This window comes from Lynx canadensis, chromosome B1 (genome assembly GCF_007474595.2).
Source record: "Lynx canadensis isolate LIC74 chromosome B1, mLynCan4.pri.v2, whole genome shotgun sequence".
Classification (NCBI taxonomy): domain Eukaryota; kingdom Metazoa; phylum Chordata; class Mammalia; order Carnivora; family Felidae; genus Lynx; species Lynx canadensis.
Genome location: NC_044306.2, coordinates 136465968 through 136483260, shown reverse-complemented (window position 1 = coordinate 136483260; position 17293 = coordinate 136465968). Strand labels below are relative to the sequence as shown.

At 41.2% G+C, this 17293-nt stretch overlaps 1 protein-coding gene and 1 long non-coding RNA gene across 2 annotated transcripts in view; one reads left to right on the top strand and one right to left on the bottom strand.

Moving 5' to 3' along the window:
• Nucleotides 1-2085, top strand: part of CDS1 (CDP-diacylglycerol synthase 1) — a 70257-nt gene extending 68172 nt beyond the window's left edge. Inside the window, exon 13 of the mRNA XM_030313524.1 lies at nt 1441-2085. Coding sequence (XP_030169384.1) covers nt 1441-1570 — 130 coding nt within the window. The 3' untranslated portion in view covers nt 1571-2085. The remainder of the gene's footprint in view (nt 1-1440) is intronic.
• LOC115512465 lies at nt 2085-16920 on the bottom strand. The gene is made up of 3 exons (XR_003968396.1): nt 16788-16920; nt 5857-5943; nt 2085-2772 (listed from the first exon to the last, which is right to left on the bottom strand). It is a non-coding gene; the product is annotated as an uncharacterized LOC115512465 (long non-coding RNA).
• Between the last annotated feature and the right edge of the window lie 373 nt (nt 16921-17293).

Here is a 17293-nt window from a genome sequence, read left to right as displayed (position 1 = left end):
CTGATAGTCCTTACACGGATAACTAAATTTATGATTTACAGTATTTCTCAGAATTTGGTGCCATTCTCCATATATCATTTATGTCTTGCTTTTTCCCATTGGATTTTACTAATCTCTCTTTACAAAAAGTAAACCATACTCTCCTTTACTGATTCAAATAGACTGTAGAAATTGCAAAGAACAATACATACACATTAAATTCTGAATCAGTTCATTCCGAATTTGAGAGAATGACACTTGAGAAGATCACACAGGTATAAACAGGTTGAGTTCTAGCGTCTAAGGGGTGGGGAAGTTACAATCCCCTGACTGCAAAAGTGTCACAGCAGGGAGAGGGTAGGAGTCCTGTTTAGAACCTTTTCTGACTGAGAGTGCGAAGGGCAGGAAGAGAAGGGCTGGAGTGGGGATGCTGGAGGAGCCAACCCGAGGATTGCTGAGGTTGCTGCTTGAGGAGAGGCCCTACGCTGCCCTTGGGATGTCCCCTGGAGAGAAGGGTGAGGGCATCACGGGCTGCCTTGGTATTGCTTCAGTTCCAGCCAGGCTTATCTCGTCACCACAGGGACTGCTGGGGGTGGGGGTGAGGGGGGCAGGCTGTCCACCTCCTTTTTTCAACTAGAAAAGGCTCACTTTTGTTTTTTATATTGGGGCTCACCTAAGACTTTCTTTGGAACAAAGGCTGTGGCATCTACTGCAAATCCTGGGTTGGGGCTTTTGTGCTGGGCCAGCACCTTTGTGCCCTGTCTCTTGAACATTCATAATTCCCCAGGGGCATTTCTTGAAGTTTCTTTGAAGCTAAATTTAAAAAAAATTTTTTTAAATGTTTGTTTATTTTTGATAAACAGTGAACAGAGTGTGAGTGGGGGTGGGGCAGAGAGAAGGAGACGCAGAATCTGAAGCAGGCTCCAGGCTCTGAGCTGTCAGCACAGAGCCCGATGGGACTCGAACTCATGAACCGTGAGATCATGACCTGAGCTGAGGTCTGACCCTTAACCAGTTTAGCCACCCAGGCGCCCCTGAGGCTGAAAAATGTAAAGTATATTTTCATGTCCTCTTTTGGCTTATCTTCATCCACCAGGAATTTTGATAGTTTTTGTGTCTTGTCCAGTCTCAGGACTTGTTAGCTGTTCTCACCTTTCAGTCAGGTTGCCCTTTTGAGAAGTTTTGTAGAACTTAGATTTGGATCCCCTAAACTGCCTAGTGTCGTTCCTGGGTTTTGTGTTGGTGCGTTCTTCCCAAATCTAGACTGTATGCCTCTCAGTGCAGAATGTTTCTGGGTTTTTTTCCTCCCTTTTCCACTAACCTTGGGCACGAAAGTGAGCTTGGTCAAGTAAAGATTGTCACTCTGCGCTTAAGTGCATGATTTATTTTCAGTTGGGGGTATATGCCTCCTTGAGCTCTCTTAAAATAGCCTGAACTTGGTCTTCTCCGCTTTGTCCTCAGGGGTCCCAATCCCAGCAAAGTGCTACAGCAGCTGTTGGTGCTTCAGCCGGAACAGCAGTTAAATATTTACAAAACCCTCAAGACTCATCTAATTGAGAAAGGAATTCTGCAGCCCACCTTGAAGTTATAGCTGGGTCCGGAATGGGAAGGACTGACAATAAGGAATTCTACAGAAAAGCACTGACAGATGAAATTTTGTAATTGTACAGAAAACTGGTTGAAAATGCAATGGATTGAAGTTTTAAAGACATGAATGTTCCTTCTCTAAAATTACTGTGAATATTTAACCAACCCTTGAGCTAAGTTATGAAATGAGTAACAAGTGATCAGCAAAAGATCCTGTACTTTTTTCTAAAGAGTATTTTCTGATGTAAACTTCCTTCCCCTGACTTGCCTAGATTTCATAACGTAAAAGACTTTGTGTTTTAAAGAGTCAGACAGAAAAAGAGTAAAAATTGAGGATGTCTTAAGATTGCATCTGGCATTGTGCCCTTTGCACAAATATTTACTTTTGTACTTGGAGCTGCTCTTAATTTTAACAAAATGTTTTATGTAAGGCACAACAGGAAGTTAGTTCTCCTGTACTTCCTCCTCTTAGTCTGAAGTTGCTTCTGAAGGGCTAAGTTGGATCCAAAAAAAAAAAAAGAAGCTTGTCTGCTTTTCAAAGAAGTAATCATTTGCCAGGGAAAAACATTCCACTTTTCGGTAGGTTCAAAAAGAGCAGACCTCAAACTCTACTCCTGATAAAATTGTTTGGAAAAACATGACCTTGCAAAAAATTTTCAAGAAAAACAAAGGAGAATTGTGCTATGAAGAACATCATGTACGCATCCTCCACAGATGACAGGAGCTCAGGAGGCAGCATAAGACAGTGATGCGTGACAACAGGCCACCTCTTGGTCGAATTCTCTGCTTTTCCTCATTTCCCTCTAAACTGATTTCCATCAGTTTTGCAGCCTCAGGCACATACCATCGATATAGAGGGTGGCAAGTAGGGGTGGAGGCTGAAGCACAGAGGGGGTGCAAGAGTAGCCCTTCCCCAGATTAGGGTCTGCCCACTTGTGTCCTGGGTGCCTCCCTGCTGGTGCCTGTGAAGCCCCCGGACACTCACCCGGGAAGAAGAAATCTGCCTGGAGACCCAATCCCTGACGAACTCTGTGGGTACAGCCAATCTTTGTTCCGTTCCTCTTTCACATCATGTCATCAAATCCGAGGACAACAGCTCGTTATTTTTTTCTTCCAAGAATGAAAATCAAGCAGAAGTGATTCTCATCTTCAGAACAGAAAGCACATGAATGCCAAACCTTTCCTTTGTTGGACTGGACACTGTAACTGGATAAGAAATGTGTTGTCATCAGTGAATGTAAATAAGCTGCTGTTGCTGTGTGCTCTCTATATCCGTATTTATTGTATTGAACAGTTGGCATTAAACCTTCAGAAGTTGCCTAGTGCTCCTTGGCTAACTGTTCAAAGAGGAGAAATAGATATATTTTCAAGAATGTTTTGCTAATGAAAAGAGTACTATTTTTGTTTAAATCAGAAATAAATTTCAATTATTTTATATTTCCGTTCTACTACTCTGAGATAAAAGATAACATATCTGCTTGGGATCCCTGGATGTAAATCGATAACTAGCAGCTTCATCCCGTGCACCACACGATTATAGTAGATAGAATTAAACTCCGTACCAAGAGTCTGGTTTTTTGGTTTGGCGTGCGTGCGGCCAGTTCATCTGCCCCGGAGGTGCTCAGTCAGTGTCATTTCACTCTATCCTGTAAGAACCTAGCACTGGTACTGGGAATGTTATTACAGGAGGGAATTTTTCCTTTCAAAGGCTACCTACAAGTTCATGTTTAGCATCTCTCATTTGTATTTGCCTAATTAAAAGCTCCAGATGTTGATCCTAAAAGAATTTAGAGTAACAAAGTTTAAAAAATAAAATGAAAAAATTTGTAACAGGAACTTTGAAAATTTGTGATTGCCCAATTAAGAACTGCTTGGAGGCACACAGTTCCTTCTGCATTTTTTTTTTTTTAAAGTGATGGGTGAGGCGCTGCGATACAGAATTATAAGAGCATTACTGAATACACGTATTATAAAATCAATATTATAAACAAAATACTATTAACAGTAAACAAAATATTAAGCTAGAAATATTTGGGGTCACAGTAATAGCTTCCCTCAAATATGGTTTTAGAGGTGGGTGAACATTATTCTATGTGTAAAAAAGTAAATTCTTTAACAGAGCTCTAAAGATTGACCTTTTTAGTGTACTTTTGTAGCATGTATATTAAAATAGAATATATTTTAGCAAGAGATTGCCATAAAACCCTGACTTCGATAATTTTTATACTTGCACCATGAAGAGGGCTTAAATTCCAGTGTAGGAATGTGGTGGCAGAAAAAGACGACTAGGGACTTCCTTCACAGTAATGGCTAATTGTTCCAAATCTGCTATCTTTGGAGGTACTCTAATTGTATTAACTGCTTGACTTTTTAACCTGTGGGATGCAAATATTTCCTCAGTGCTTTTCCCGTAGTGGTGGTGCATATACATTTACTGTCTGTGAATAAAAAGACCACACCCATATCCCACCCCCCCCCCCCTTGGTACTTTGGTTTGAACAAAGTATCACTTTGTTCAGTGAAAAAAAAAAAAAGTAGAAACTGGACATATACTGTATATGGGTGGGAGATAGCTTATGATTTGTGTCAATGAGTTCTCTGAATCTTTTACTGAAACTGAGATAGGAAAATAAAATTGAAACAAATCACATTTTAACTTTGTTGTGCCATTTTCTCATCAGAGAAGAATCATTCATTCAGCTGGTGTTTACAAAGTGACAGCTGATGTATAAGCATCGTGTACTGGGTATATTCCATCACCAACATTGACAGTGACACCTTCAGGGCTGGGATATGTGGTTCTGTGATGGTGGAACGTGTGTTTGTTGAAAATGATGTCCTCAATAGAGGACTGAATTTTTATGATATTTTCCACAGCTTATAATTACACATTTATTTTTGTGAACCTCTGATCCGGATTTAAGCTATATGGACGCTGAATAGTGTCAGTTTTTTTTTTTTAATGTTTTTTTGTTTTTTTTTTTTACGTTTATTTTTGAGGCAGAGAGAGACAGAGCATGAATGGGGGAGGGTCAGAGAGAGGGAGACACAGAATCTGAAACAGGCTCCAGGCTCTGAGCTGTCAGCACAGAGCCCGATGCAGGGCTTGAACTCATGGACTGCGAGATCATGCTCTGAGCCGAAGTCGGATGCCCAACCGACTGAGCCACCCAGGCGCCCCAATAGCATCAGTTTTGATCAGCCATTGTGTTTCCGGTGTTTGGCTCCCATGCCAGCACTCTCGAGGCCCTCAAGCTTCTGAACAATGATTGAGTGTGGAGTCTTAAGACCCAAATGTGTACATTCCTACTGATCTTTCTTGGATAGCCCCTCCTCACCTGCCCCAGTTCTCATTTTGCATAACTCTAAGATGGATGTCATTTTTCCTAGTTTCTAGGGTTAAGTAAAAACTCATATGAATGTACCATGATTTTGTCCAGCATAGAGGAGCTGATTAGTAATCCTTAGTTTCCTTTCTTCCTATCTGCTCATCTGTTGCCCATATCCAGTGCAAAGTGAGACAGTTTGGTAGAACTGACCAAAAAGGTAACCACATTTGGCCACTTACGATTTAGGTGGTGTTAACATGAAGAGTCCCTTGAATGGTAGCAGCCCATCTGTCTAATTCAGCAAACCTAGAATGTTTCCCAGACATCCAGCCCCAAGAACAAGAACTGTAGTTCTCTGCCTAGTGACAAAAGTAGGTAAATACTATATGAGGCGGATGTTGATTGGGGCAATAACAAATGTGTAAGCCAGAGTGGGGAAATGGGAGACCACCATTCTGGCCTCCACAGAGGATCTGTCTGCCCTATAGACCATCCACAGCCAGTTCTTGCCACCTGTTCCAGAAACTTTACAAACTTTAAAAGTCAGGCCTTAAGGAGGGGCTCCATTTGGGATGCTCTACGTTGTGTCCGCAAATAAAAAGACAGGTCTAGACAATTGAGCCAAAATCAGATACCGGTCCTGCCTTAATCCCATTGTCTTCCTTTTCCTGTGGAAAAGGGGAGAACATTCTTGAATCATTAGATCACATAGAGACTCAGCGTTGATGAATGGAATGTTAGAAAATGGCAAAGTGAGTTTCTAAAAGGAGCTGAGAAAATACAGCTTGGTTCTCTAATTGTGTACAAAGGACATGTGGTTGTAAAACAAAAGCCTTGTTCAGATAGAGAAAATTACTGAGGGATGGTCCACCCAACGGTGTCCTCTTAGAGAATGAAATCTCAAACTGCGCTCTGTCAAACTTACAGCACAACAGTACGGTTTGGGGGCATAAGCTCTTACCCTTCTTTCCACTGGGCATCCTGCTTGAGTCTGATGGGTCCAGGTGGCTTTTGAATAAAAACTGCAGTGTCAAACTTCAGACAGGACCTAAAAGAGCGGTAAGTTTGGAGAACGTCTTTGAGTACTCTACTAAGTATATTTTTGATCAGTTTTAACCTCAAAAAACTTGTGAAGAAAAGGAACCCAAAGGCTTCAGCTAGTATAGGTAAGACACACAACTGAATTGCCAGCAATTGCATTTGCTTTTGCTTTTTCAACAGCTTTATCAACGTATAGTTTATGTACCATAGCATTGTACAACCATCACCACATCCAGTTTGAGACGATTTCCATCACTCAACAAAGTTCCCTGGTGCCCATTTGCAGCTAATCCCCACTCCAACCCCCAGTCTTAGGCAACCACTACTCTGCTTTGTGTGTCTATAAATTTGCCTTTTCTGGACATGTCATCCACATGGAATCATACAGTAGGTAGTGTTTTGCGTCTGGCATAATGTATGTATCAGTACTTCATTCCTTTTTAGGAATACAGTATTTTGCTGACCTACTTACTAGTGGCATTTGGGTTAGCTCCAATTTTTGGTTATGAAAAATGTTGCTATGAATGTGGACATGTCTTTGGTTATGTCTTCATTTCTCTCAGATTTCTAAAGGTGGAATTGCAGGGTCATATGATGTTCATGTTTAACTTTTAAAGAAATGCCCAAGCCGTCTAAAGTGGCTGTACACTCTTACATTCCTGCATGCAGCATACGAGGGTTCCAATTTCTCTACAGCCCCACCAAAACAGCACCGGTGTCCTTTTAACGGTGGCCATTCTCACTGGGATATAGAGGTGTCTCACGGTGACTTCAGCTGCATTTCCCAAATGGCTAATGGTGCTGAGCATCTTTTCATGCGCTTATTTGCCACTTGTAGATCTTCCCTGATGAAATGTCCATTCGTATCTTTGCCCATTTTTACATGGGATCGTTTTTCTTCTTCTTGAGTTGTAAGAGAACATTCTATGTCCTGGATAGCAAACCCCTTCTCAAATTCATGACTTGCAATTATTCTCTCCCAGGCTGCTGTTTTTTTTGTCTTTTTGGTTTCTTTCTTTTTTCATTAAGACTTTTTTTAAAAAGCAGTTTAAAGTAAAGTTGAGGGGAAGTTACAGATATTTCCCATTAACCCTTAGCTCCACTCCCCGCTCCCCACCCCCATTCCAGCTACCACCAGATTCATGGCGTTCCTATTATTTACATCCCAACCAGAGTGGTGCATTTGTTACAACTGATTAAACTTGGACTGACAGATCATAGTCACCCAAGTACACAGTTTACACCAGGGCTCATTTTGGGTGATGTACATTCTTTGGATTTGGAAAAATGTATGATGATATATACCCACCATTATGGTATTATACAGAGTATTTTCACTGTCCTAAAAATCCTCTGTGCTTCTCGTTCATTCCTCCCCACACCCCTAATCCCCAATCTTTTCAGGAATCATAGTTTTGCCTTTCCCAGAATGTCCTCTAGCTGGAATATAGTTGGAATCGTACAGTATGTAGCCTTTTCAGATGGGCTTCTTTCACTTAGTAATATGCATTTAAGCTTCCTCCTTCTTTTCATGGTTTCATAGCTCCTTTATCAGTGCTGAATGATAGTCCATTGTCTGGATATACCGCGGTTTGTCCATTCACCTACTGAAGGACTTCTTGGTTGCTTCCGAGTTTTGGCAGTTATGAATAAAGCTGCTGTAAACATCAGTGTGCTGTAACGTCAGGTTTTTGGGTGAACATAATTTTTCACCTCCCTTGGGTAAAATTTACCAAGAATTATAGTTGGTGGATCACATGGTAAGAGTATGTTCAGTTTTGTAAGAAACTACTAAGCCGTCTTCCAAAGTGGTTGCACCATTTTGCATTCTTACCAGCAGCGAATAAGAATTCCCATGGTTTCACCTCCATGCCAGCATTTGGTTTTGTTGATATTCTAGAGTTTAGGCATTCTAATAGTCATGGAAGTGTTTTGATTTGAATTTTCTAATGATGTATGATGCGGAGCATCTTTTTTTTTTTTTTTAACAAGAAGTTTATTTAAACAACAAGACATTTGACTTGAAGGGAAAACGACTTAGGATACGTTTCTTTTAAATTTATCCCTATTTAAAGACAGACTGCCCTACATGCAACAGCTATGTACAAAAACAGTTATAAAATTGACCTTGGTTTTACAATGGGAAATAAGAAACATTAAGTTCTCCAATTGAGCAAAGTGAGCAAGTATTTTTCTGTTGTTCTTTTTTGGTTAAACAGTGAGAGCAAAATAACTTAGTGGGACATAAAGGTACGATCTGAATGAGCATGCCACTAACGGAGAAAAGAAGTATTTCCATAGAATCCGTATTTTTCCCCATCCCATTTCTATCTAATATTGATCAAAACATATCACTGGCCATTTAGTTAAAAAAATGCAATATGCTTATGCACATATAGTTACTTTATGTACAATAAAGGAATGGAGAAGAGGAAAATGAAAGAATAGAGAAAATTATCCTGTAGTAGTCAGAATGTGGTAGAACCAAACTGCAGTTTTCTAACTGAGAATGTCTTCTTGGTCTGGAGGAACAGAGTTCCGGAGTGAAATAGCAGGTTCACTTTTTGGTAGACATGGCCTTTCTGCCACTGGGACACATCATTTGTATCTTCATCCTTCATCCCCAACTGTGCGGGTGTGTCTTTCATTGATTGGCTGCCCATCCAATCGGAATCTGATCTGCCTCATCAACAAACCCTTTTAAAGTAGCACCAGCACAACTTGCTTCAGAAACCCACAGTTTTCTCATTCCATATGATAAAAGAGCATACAGCTATTTTCATCTGCTGAAATCTGAAAGATGAAGAATCCATGGGCTTCTTGTTAGCCATGGTGAGTGCGGGAGTCTTCTCAGCTACTGCTTCACCAAGGAGGTCCCAGATCTGCACGCGGTGACCACACAAGCAGCAGGACCCGTGGCAGAACAGCATCTTTTCATATGCTTGTCGTCTGTACATCTTCTCTGGTGAGATGCCCATTAAGGTCTTTGATCCATTTTTCTTCTAATGGGATTATTTCCTTACTGTTAAGAATTCTTACATATTTTGGACGACAGTCCTTTATCACATGTGTCTTTTGCAAATATTTTCCACCAGTCTGTGGCTTATCTTCTCATTTTCTTGACATTATCTTTTGCAGGACAGAAAATTTAAATTTAATTAAGTCCAGCTAATCAATTCCTTCTTTCATGTTGTAACTTCTTCTTTGATGTTGTAACTATGATGTGGTTACCATGTGGTATGTGGCTATTCTGTAGCTGCTATGATGTAGTTACTATGATGTCACAACAACTTAGATGTTATCTTCTAGGTTTTCTGTTATATTCTAGATTTATAGTTTTGCATTTTACATTTAGGTTTATGAGGCATTGAGGTAATTTTTGTAAAAGGTGTCACATCTGTGTCTACCTTTTTTTTTTTTTTTTTCTTTACATGTGGATGTTTGGTTGTTCCAGCACCTTCTTAAAGTTTATTTTGAGAGAAACAGGGGCAGTGCAAGTGGGGGAGGAGCAGAGAGAGAGAGAGGGAGAGAGAATCCCAAGCAGACTCTGCACTGTCAGCGCAGAGCCTGACACAGGGCTCGAACTCACAAAACTGTGAGATCATGTCCTGAGCCAAAACCAAGAGTTGGATGCTTAACCGACTGACCCATCCAGGTACTCTTCCAGCACCCTTTTTGTCTTTGCTCCATTGTATAACTTCTGCTCCTTTGTCAAAATCGATTGACTATATTTATGTGCTTCTACCTCTGTGTTCCGTGTTCTGTTCCATTGATCTGTAGGCTTATTCTTTTGCCAATACCACACTGTCTTGATTATTGTAGCTAAGTCTTATTTACAGCTTACTATATGTAAGCTTGTGACTTATCACTTACCTTAAGTAAGTCTTCAGACTGGGTAGTGTCAATCTTCCAACTTTGTTCTCCTACAATATTGTGTCGGCTATTCTGGGTCTTTTGCCTCTCCATATAAACTCTAGAATCAGTTTATTGATATACACAAACAATCTGTTGGGATTTTAATTAGGATTGCACTGAATCTATAGATCAAATTGGGAAGAACTGATTATTCTGACAGTATTGACTCTTCCTATCCACGAACATGGAATAGCTCTACATTTATTTAGTTCCTTGATTTTATGTCTCAGAATTTTATACCTTTCTTCATAGAGATCTTGTATATATATTGTTAGATTTATATGTAAGTATTTCATTTTCGGGGATGCTAATGTAAATAGCATTGTGGTTTTAAGTTCCACTCATTCATTGCTGGTATATAGGAAAATGATTGGCTTGTGTATATTATCCTTATATCCTGCAACCTTTCTATACTTCTTAGTTTCAGGTTTTTTGGTTGATTTTTTTTTTTTTTTTTTACTTTCTACATACAATTAATTATGTCATCTACCAACAAAGACAGTTTCATGCCTTTCTTCTCAAACTGTATATTTTTATTTCTTTTTGTTTTATTGCATGAGCTGGAACTTCTAGTATGATTTTGAAAAGGAGTGGTAAGTGGGGGGACATCCTTGTCTTGTAACTGATCTTAGTGGTAAACCTCTGAGTTTCTCACCATTGGGTATGATGTTAATTGTAGGTTTTGGTTTTTTTTTTTTAAGTTTTTAAAAAATTTTATGTATTTATTTTGAGAGATGGAGAGAGAGAATCCCAAGCAGACTTTGTGCTGCAAGCATGGAGCCTGATATGGGACTTGATCTCACAAATGATGAGTCATGACGTGAGCCAAAATTAAGGGCTGGATGCTTAATTGAGCCATCTAGGTGCCCCAATAGGTTTTTTATAGATTGTCTTTACCAAGTTGATGGTGTTCTCCTCTATTCCTATTTATTGGTAGATTTTATCATGAATGAGTGTCAGATTTTGTCAAGTTGTATTTTTGCATTTTGATATTATTTAAGAATTTTGTTGCCTTTGTCTTATTTTAAAGCAGGCTCCACACCTAGAGTGGAGCCTAATGTGGGACTTGAACTCATGACACTGAGATCAAGACCTGAGCTGAGATCAAGAGTCAGATGGTTGGGGCACCTGGGTGGCTCAGTCAATTGAGTATCCTACTCCTGATTTCGACTCAGGTCATGATCCCAGGGTCATGGGATCGAGCCCCATGTAAGGGTTCATGCTGAGGATGGAACCTGCTTAAGATTCTCTCTCTCTCTCTCTCTCTCTCTCTCTCTCTCTCTCTCTTCCCCTACCCCTGCTTGCACATTCTCTAATAATAAAAAAAGGCCAGACACTTAACTGACTGAGCCACCCAGGCACCCCTTTTTTAGCTGGTTGAGGTGATGGCTTATATTAATTGATTTTCAAATTGGAACCAGGCTAATGCTGCATACTTGGAATAAGTCCCACTTAGTTATGGTGCATAATTCTTTTTATACATTGTTCGATTTGATTTGCTAATATGTTTTTTGAGAATTTTAGCATCTGTATTCATGACAGATAATGGTCTGTAGTTTTCTTGTAATGTTTTCGTCTGGATTTGGCATTAGGGGAATGCTGGCCTCATAGAATGAGTAGGAAGTATCTGCATCTGATCTCCAAAAAAGATTGTAGAGAACTGATAGGATTTATTTCTTAAATGTTTCATAGAATTCACCAGTGAATGCATCTAAACCTGGTGCTTTCTGTTTTGGAAGGTTATCAATTATTAATTCAATTTCTTTAATAGTCAAAGTTTAGCAATTTGCTTTGGCAAATTATATCTTTCATGGAATTGGTCCGTTTCATCTAGGTTATCAGATTTGTGGACAAGAGTTTTTCATAGTGTTCCTTTATTATTCATTTCCATGGGATCTGTAGTGATGTTCTTTCTTTTCCAATATTAGTAATCTCCCTCTTTTTCTCTCTGTGAGTAGCCTGGCTTATACTGATTTTATTGATGTTTTCAAAGAATCAGCTTTTGGTTTCATTGATTTTCTGTGATGATCTGTATAAAATCTGTATTGATTTTTTTAATTACACTGATTTCTGATCTAAATCTTATTTTTTTTGTCCTTCTGCTTATGTGGTATTTAACTTGCTCTTCCTTTTCTATTTCCTAAGGTAGACCCTTAATCGAAATTTGGTATTTTTTTCTAATATATACATTCAATGATATAAATTTCCTCCTAAGCACTGCTTTCACTGCATCTCACAAATTTTGATAAGTTGTGTTTTCATTTTCAGTTAGCTCAAAATATTTTTAGATTTCTCTTGACATTTCTTCTTTGGCTGATATGTTTTTGAGAAGTGTGGTGTTTAATCTCCATGTATTTTGGGACTTTATTGTTATCGATTTATAGTATAATTCCTTAGTGGCCAGAGAGCATTGCATGATTTCTAGTCTCTTAAAATCGTTAAGATGTATTTTATGACCCAGAGTATGGTTTGTTTTGGTGAATGTTCCATGTGAGCCTGAGAAGCATGTGTGTTCTGCTGTTGTTGGGTGAAACAGTCTATAGATGTCAATTATATCCAGCTGACTGATATCCACCTTACTGATTTTCTGCCTGCTAAATCTGTCCATTTCTGATAGTGGCAAGTCGAAGTTTTCTACTATCATAGGACTTCAAGGAGAAATAGATGAAGGCACTTAGTTTTTGCCTCACGTAGTTTGACAGTTGTTAAGTGCATGGCTTGACTGTCCTAACGGTATGTTTTGAAGTTTGATGCCTTTTAATTTTGATGCTATTCAATTAGTTTTGTCTGCTGAGGATCCTGTGAGCAGTGTCAAGTTCAGCCAGGAAGATGTGGATCACCCAGACCTTCTCCAAGTCTTGGTGTGCATGTGCATAGTCTCATCCAAGAATGTGCTTGGTTCAACCACACAATTCCAGGCTTATGGGGCCATTAGCTCACCCCACTCACTCTTTGCTGAGATTGTCACTTCCACTGACAACTTTACTGCTCTCAGGCTTCATACACTGTTTCAAATCTAGTGAGTCCTCTTTGACAGCTGGGATCCTCATAGTTCTGTCCTGCCAAACCTGCTGCTCTGACCAAACCTCCACGTCAACTAAGCTGGCAGGGGAATGGGAGTAGCCTGAGGAAAGAACTGCATAAACTCCCACTGTGCAGCAGTTTTTCAAGCATAAATGCCACTCATATTGTTGTATATCTTTCTTTGATTTCCAGAGAAGTGGAATAATCAATTTTTGTCAAGCTTTATAGATCCTTTCTGGGGAGAGGCTATGCCAGTCTCTCCCTTAGCCATAGCTGGAAATTCTATTTTGTAGAAGGAAGAGAAGAGATAGGTCTTGATCCAAATATAACATCCTCAGCTGAGAATCAGTGGCCAAGTGTACATACACATTCATATTAAAAATATAAAAATAGGGGCACCTCAGTGGCTCAGTCGGTTAAGCGTCCGACTTCGGCTCAGGTCATGATCTCACGGTCTGTGAGTTTGAGCCCCATATTGGGCTCCATGATAACAGCTCAGAACCTGGAGCCTACTTTGGATTCTGTGTCTCCTTCTCTCTCTGCCCCTTCTCTACTTGTATGCTTTCTCTCTCTCAAAAAATAAACATTAACAAAAATTAAATAAAAATAGGGGCACCTGGGTGGCTCAGTTGGTTAAGTGTCCAACTCTTGATTTTGGCTCGGGTTATGATCTCAAGGTTTGTGAGATCGAGCCCCACGTCAGGCTCTGTGCTGACAGCGTGAAGCCTGTTTGGGATTCTCTCTCTCTTTCTCTCTGCTCCTCCCCTACTCATGCAGGTGTGCTTTCTCACTCTCTGAAAATAAACTTTAGAAAAAAATAATAAAACCAGTGCCAAAAGAACTTCATAGAAGGTTCTAAATGAGAGCCTTCAGATGTACCATCTGCCCTCCGAAGATTGTGCAGGTTACCTGGGGAGACACTGTGGAAGGTGCTGAGATTGTGGTCTACGTGAGAGAGGCCCCTCACCTGGCTGGAGCTGGGGAGGGAATGAGGAGGAGAGGTGGCAGGAAAACCCAAGCAGGAGCTGAGACGAGTGCATTCACAGGCTGCTAGTGCAGGCTGTCACCGCCACCTACTTTCTTACCAGATACCTTCTTGGAAGGTATACTAGAAGGTGGTCTGTCTCTAAATCAAAGAGACATTCTAATGAGGGCCTACATGTGACAAGAAGGGGGAGTGCAGGTTGGTTGCTGCTCCCTGAGAGTAAAAACCGATTGGATACACTGCTGGCGGGAATGTAAAATGGTGAAGCGTTTTGGAGAAAGTTTGGCAGTTCCTCCAGATGTTACGCATAGAGGTGCCATATGATCCAGCAATTCCAAAAGACATCAAATGCCCGTCTACACAAAAACACTAATGTTTATAGCAGTGCTATTCACAAATAGTGAAAAAGTGGAAACAACCCAAATGCCCATCAAGTGGTAAGTGGATAGATTATAAAATACCCATGCAATGAACTAAACTACTTGCCAATAAAAAGGAACAAAGTTCTGATACATGCTACAATGCGGATGAATCTCAAACATATGTTAAATGAAGACAGTCACGAAAAACCACATATTGTATGACTGCATTATACACAATGTCCAGAATAGGCAAATCTGTAGACAGGAAGTAGATTCCTGGTAGCTGGGGCCCAGGACAGGGAGGGTGGGAAGTGACTGCTAATGGTATGAGGTTTCTTTTTGGGTGATAAAATCAGATTGTGGTGATAGCTGCACAACTCTGTAAACATAATGAAACCCATTGAGTTGTACACTTTATTTTTTTAGATTTTATTTTTAAGTAATCTCTTTACCCAACATGGGTCTCAAACCCCAAACCCCGAGATTGAGTTGCATGCTCCACCGACACAGCCAGCCAGGAGCCCCAAGTTGTACACTTTAAATGGATGAATTTTACACTATGTTAATTATAGCTCAATAAAATGGTTTAAAAATCTGATTTTAGGAGCCTGAGTGGCTCAGTTGGTTAAGCGTCCGACTTTGGCTCAGGTCATGATCTCACTGCTCACGAGGTCAAACCCCGCATTGGGCTCTGTACCGACAGCTTAGAGCCTGGAGCCTGCTTCGGATTCTGTCTCCCTCTCTCTGCCCCTCCCCTGCTCACACACACTCTCTCTCTCTCTCTCTCAAATATAAAAAATAAATAAATAAAAAGCATTAGAAAATAAAAAAATTAAAAATCTGATTTAGGAATCTGTAATGATGGGATCTGTAGGGGGGCTAATTCTGGGCCTTGGGAGGGTCAGGGAAGGACTGCCAGTTCATTCCATAATGAGACCCCCTCAGCAGGTTGTGCCACCTCCCTGAATTGTCTGATGGGCAGCTCTGAGGGGTGGGGCAGTGCTGGAATATTTAAACCTCCCCAGTTAGGCGAGACTAGGAGAAAGAGGGCAGGCTCTCTTCTCGGGTGTTGCTGCAGAGATCCTAAGGCTTCTACCATGGGCTGGTGGGCAGCTGGCTCTCCCTGTGGGGAAAGGGTGCTTTGGTCAAAGGTGTCCTCAAGAGTTAAGGAACTTGGAATGTTTAAGGTCAAACCCCAGTGAGAGTTTGAAACATAAGTGTTCAGGCACGTGATGAATTCAACACATGAAAAATTGAAGACTTGGACAAAAGCAGATTCTGTTAAGGCTGAATACCCACAACATTATGCTAAGTGCAATAAGCCAGTCACAGAAGGACAGACACTGTCTGATTCTCCTCACATGGGGTCTCCAAAGTATTCAAACTCATGGATAAGTAGAGAGTAGAAGGGTGTCTGCCAGGGGCTGGGGTGAAGGTAAGAGGGAGATGTTGTTCAAAAGGCACAAAGCTTTAGTTGGGCAGGATGATCAAGTCTAGGGGTCTGCTGTTCAACGCTGGGTCGACAGCTAACCAGATGGTATTGTACACTTCAACATTTGTTAACAGGGTAGATCTCAGGTTAAGAAGTCTTCCTAAGGGGTGCCTGGTGACTCAGTTGGTTAAGCATCTTACTCTTGGTTTTGGCTCAGGTCATAATCTGGCAGTGTCAGGAGTTCCAGCCCTGCGTTGGGCTCTGTGCTGAGAGCGCAGAGCCTGTTTGGGATATTCTCTCTCTCTGTCCCTCTCCTGCTCACACTGTCTCTCTCTCAAAAATACATAAACTTAAAAAAAAAAAGAGACGCCTTCCTACAATAAAAATAAAAGTTAAAAATTGGGGTGCACCTGGGTGGTTCAGTCAGTTGAGCGACCGACTTTGGCTCTGATCTTGTGGTTCATGAGTTCGAGCCCCACATCAGGCTCTGTGCTGACAGCTCAGAGCCCACTTCGGATCCTCTGTCCCCCTCTCTCCGCCCCTTCCCTCTGCCCCTTCCTCACTTGCGCTCTCCCCCAAAATAAATAAATATAGAAGATAAAAGAAAAAAAGTTAAAATCGGTAAGTTCAAGATTAGTAAAGATGGGGGTGGGCTGCCCCTAATTCTTTCACTCAGCAGATTCACTGAGCAGCTGCTCTGCCAGGCACAACTGTGACCAACACGGATGCCCATCTCAGCCTCTGTGTAGCTTACGCTTCCCTGGGGAGGCACCACATAGCATCTGGCCCGTCTCACTGTGGTAGATGCTACAGGGAAGGACAAAGCAGAGGAGGGTGGAGATGGAAAAATCAGGGGCTGGCAAATTGAGATACTGTAGTTTGGTCAGAAAAGGCCTCCCTTACAAGGTGACATCAGAAGACCAAAGTGGCTGAGGGAGGAAGAGGAGCACAATTGGGTTAGGATCCTCACAGGCAGAAGTTCAAGTCTGGGCACAGATGCGCAGGCAGAGCAGAGCGAGTGCGGGGGCGGGAGCCCCGCTGGATTCAAGCAAGCAGGATGCCAGCAGTCCAGCTGAGAATCACAGGGGCCAGCAAAGGCAGAAGCAGCCCGTCCTTAAAAGGAATTCACTCACACTGTATCTCAGCAAATTTAAGCCTGGGAGGCAGTGTCCATATTTAAAACAAGGAAGATGAGGGGTGCCTGGGTGGCTCAGTCGGTTAAGCATCTGACTTCGGCTCAGGTCATGATCTCACGTTGGGCTCTGTGCTGACAGCTCGGAGCCTGGAGCCTGCTTCGGATTCTGTGTCTCCCTTGCTCTCTGCCCCTCCTTGGCTCTCTCCCTTTCAAAACTAAATAAACATTAAAAAAAATTTTAGAACAAGGAAGATGAAATTCAGTGGTGTTGACACCTCTACAGAACAAAGGCAGGCAGGCAAGCAGGCAACAACATTTGCAGATGACCAAAACCCAGCCTGGAGGGAAAACAATCATAGCAGAAGAGAATTTTCCGGTAAGGCTTTGCATTCTATAGAACCAGAAGAGTATGAACTCAATTCCTATCAAGGATGAGATGATAAAATAACAGAATGGTATGACAGTGACGATTGCAGAGCTAAGAAAACAAATGTGGCGAGTGTC